Here is a 2,500-nt window from a genome sequence, read left to right on the forward strand (position 1 = left end):
TTAGTAAATTACCTAAATTCGAAGTTCTCTATCTATTCACATATTTGTTGATAAATTTATTTTTTATTTATTCATTTTGCTCACTACATAATATTTTTCTTTGGTTTATCTAATTTCTTACCAGTGTGACTATCTTACGAACTAACTTCTTCAATCAATTGTTATAACATTCATCTTTACGATATAGTAGTGGCATTTCATCATAATATTTTACAGTTTTATTTCATAAGTTCCATTTTTGTACAATGTTATTTCAGTTCATAATTCATTCTACAATTTCAGTGTTTTGAGAGATGGTTCTCTCAACATATTCGAGATAGAACTTCCTCAACATGTCATTACTAATGAAATGGATTTTTTTTTTATTGATTTGAATTGTAATTCTGGACGCATTTTAATGTTATCTCTTCTTCTTAACATTGTAAATACAGATGTATTTTGTAAAAATTCTTTACAAATTGTAGGAATAGAAATTATTAATTTAATTTTAAGATCCTTGTTAAAATATTGGTATGAATTGGCTTCTTGTATTTCGTATCATTCATTATGAATATGTGGATTTCTTGTAGAACGTAGTTTTTATGAATCTGGAATAACCTGTGAATACAGTGCTTGTCCCTCTTTTATATACATTTGATTATTTAGTTTCTATTAATCTAAGAAATTACATACATATATATATATATATATATATATATATATATATATATATATATATATATGTACATATATATACATATATATTGTCGTTGACCTAAGTATAAGTTCCTGTCAAATAAACACTTTTTTATTACTTTGTTCTAATTAGGAAGTAGATAAAATACTTCGACCATTGGTATGTCAAAATCTTTATACTTAATTCAGTACAGTATTGTTTTACAAAATCATCATCTAAATTATTTCACTTGATCCATTGAAAGCAACCTAGTAACTTGCCCTTGAAACTGCTTCACAATAATTCAGACTATAAATCTTAACTAATTCATGGATATCACTAACACGCTTGATATGATGGACCTTCGAGCAAGTTTTTCGATTTCAGGGGTGACTTTAACAGAATATTTGATTCCTTCTTAAGGGGTGACTTTAACAGAATACCTGAATCCTTCTTAAGGGGTGATTTTAACAGAAGTCCTGATTCCTTCTTAAGGCGTAATCTTAACAGAAGTCCTGATACCTCCTCATACTTGCAGGTTGTTGCCAGTGCGAGAGAATTTCCTGTGTCGCTCGGTATTCAAGGTAAGCCAGGTAATGTCAAGAGAATTTTCTTTCTCCGCATCCAACGTCGTAGTGAAGCACGAAGTATTCCTAGTCCCGTGATCGTGGTGATGCTAAAGCCCTAAATGGAGACTACTTTGGTCTTGCTCGTGTTGATGCTGGTGGCCAGGATGCTCTTATCAATCAAGATGGGACTGAAGATAAAAAAAAAAATAAAAAAAAAAATGTATAATGTCGCTCTTGCTACTAGTGCTGATGCTGTGCTGATGTTGCTGATGAAATTTCTCCAGTCCCTGGTCACATTTTTTAATGTTGTTTATTTTTTTCTTATCGTTATACTTTTTGTCACATTTGTTTTGTGTATATATGTATTTTTGTACATGCGCTTTTTTGTCATACAGAGTGATTGGTTCAATAGTCTGTGAAGACGTCTAGATTTTGTTTTGTGCGTGTTGTGTATATTTAGTTATAGTCTAGAAGTGTTGAGATTAGGACATTGGCGTGTTGTGGTGTTGAAGGTACATTTGATTTGTCTCGGGTCCTTTCCCGAAACGGATCGTGAAAAAAGACACACAAGAATGTTCACAGATTCTTGCAATTTACAGTTAGTTTCTTCCTCCTAACAAAGTCTTTTGTCTTGCTTTGCATTAGATCACATACTTTTCTTAGATATTTCTAAATCCGCACGTTTTTTGCTCTGAAACGACAAACAACTCGATTATCGTCATTACCATAGTGGAAAGCAAATTGATCATTTTCAGTCATGCGTGTAACTGTTAAAGCAGGTCTGATGAAACGTTCCGAACGATAACAGTGACCTCCCTCCTTGAATTCGTAAAGGCGAGCGCGTTTCGTTTATGGCAAAGTGAGTAAAAAGTAGCAAAAACTCAACGTTAACATTTTTGGTGCGGCCATGAGAACAACTAAACATCACGAGGTGGGAAGTGAGAAACCCCTGTAGGGCAAGCTGGATCCTTTCGGCCAATATTTGGGTCGCCTCCCCGCCTGTCCAGGCCTGTCGGGAACCTAAGCAAGAAGCACGCAGCGGGCACCGGGGATCGAATTCACGACCACCTACTCATCAGTTCGACACGGTATCCACTGGGCTGCTAGGTCAGAGTGTCGAGGTCACCTCTAAACCCGAGCGAGTTAGAGCGTCGCTGCTTGCGGCGAAGGTCGAGGTGACAAAGTTCAAACCGTGCCTTCAGCGAGTTGGACCAAGGGCATGGTTCATTAAGTTCTACGCTAGGAAGTCCTCTGTAAGGGATACCATCCTAGCCTC

The 2,500-nt window shown here is 35.7% G+C and overlaps 1 protein-coding gene across 5 annotated transcripts in view; it reads left to right on the forward strand.

The window, feature by feature from the left end:
- The window catches only part of Cbp53E (Calbindin 53E), a 176,330-nt gene that overhangs the window by 151,504 nt on the left and 22,326 nt on the right, over positions 1 to 2,500 (forward strand). For 3 of the 5 annotated variants that reach the window (XM_076210177.1, XM_076210137.1, XM_076210157.1), the window contains exon 9: positions 1,194 to 1,248. In XM_076210177.1, the coding sequence (XP_076066292.1) occupies positions 1,194 to 1,248 (55 nt within the window). The remainder of the gene's footprint in view (positions 1 to 1,193; positions 1,249 to 2,500) is intronic. The other 2 variants (XM_076210168.1, XM_076210147.1) reach the window with 1 other exon arrangement.

Source organism: Oratosquilla oratoria, chromosome 2 (genome assembly GCF_046742065.1).
Source record: "Oratosquilla oratoria isolate Oo_2021 chromosome 2, ASM4674206v1, whole genome shotgun sequence".
Classification (NCBI taxonomy): domain Eukaryota; kingdom Metazoa; phylum Arthropoda; class Malacostraca; order Stomatopoda; family Squillidae; genus Oratosquilla; species Oratosquilla oratoria.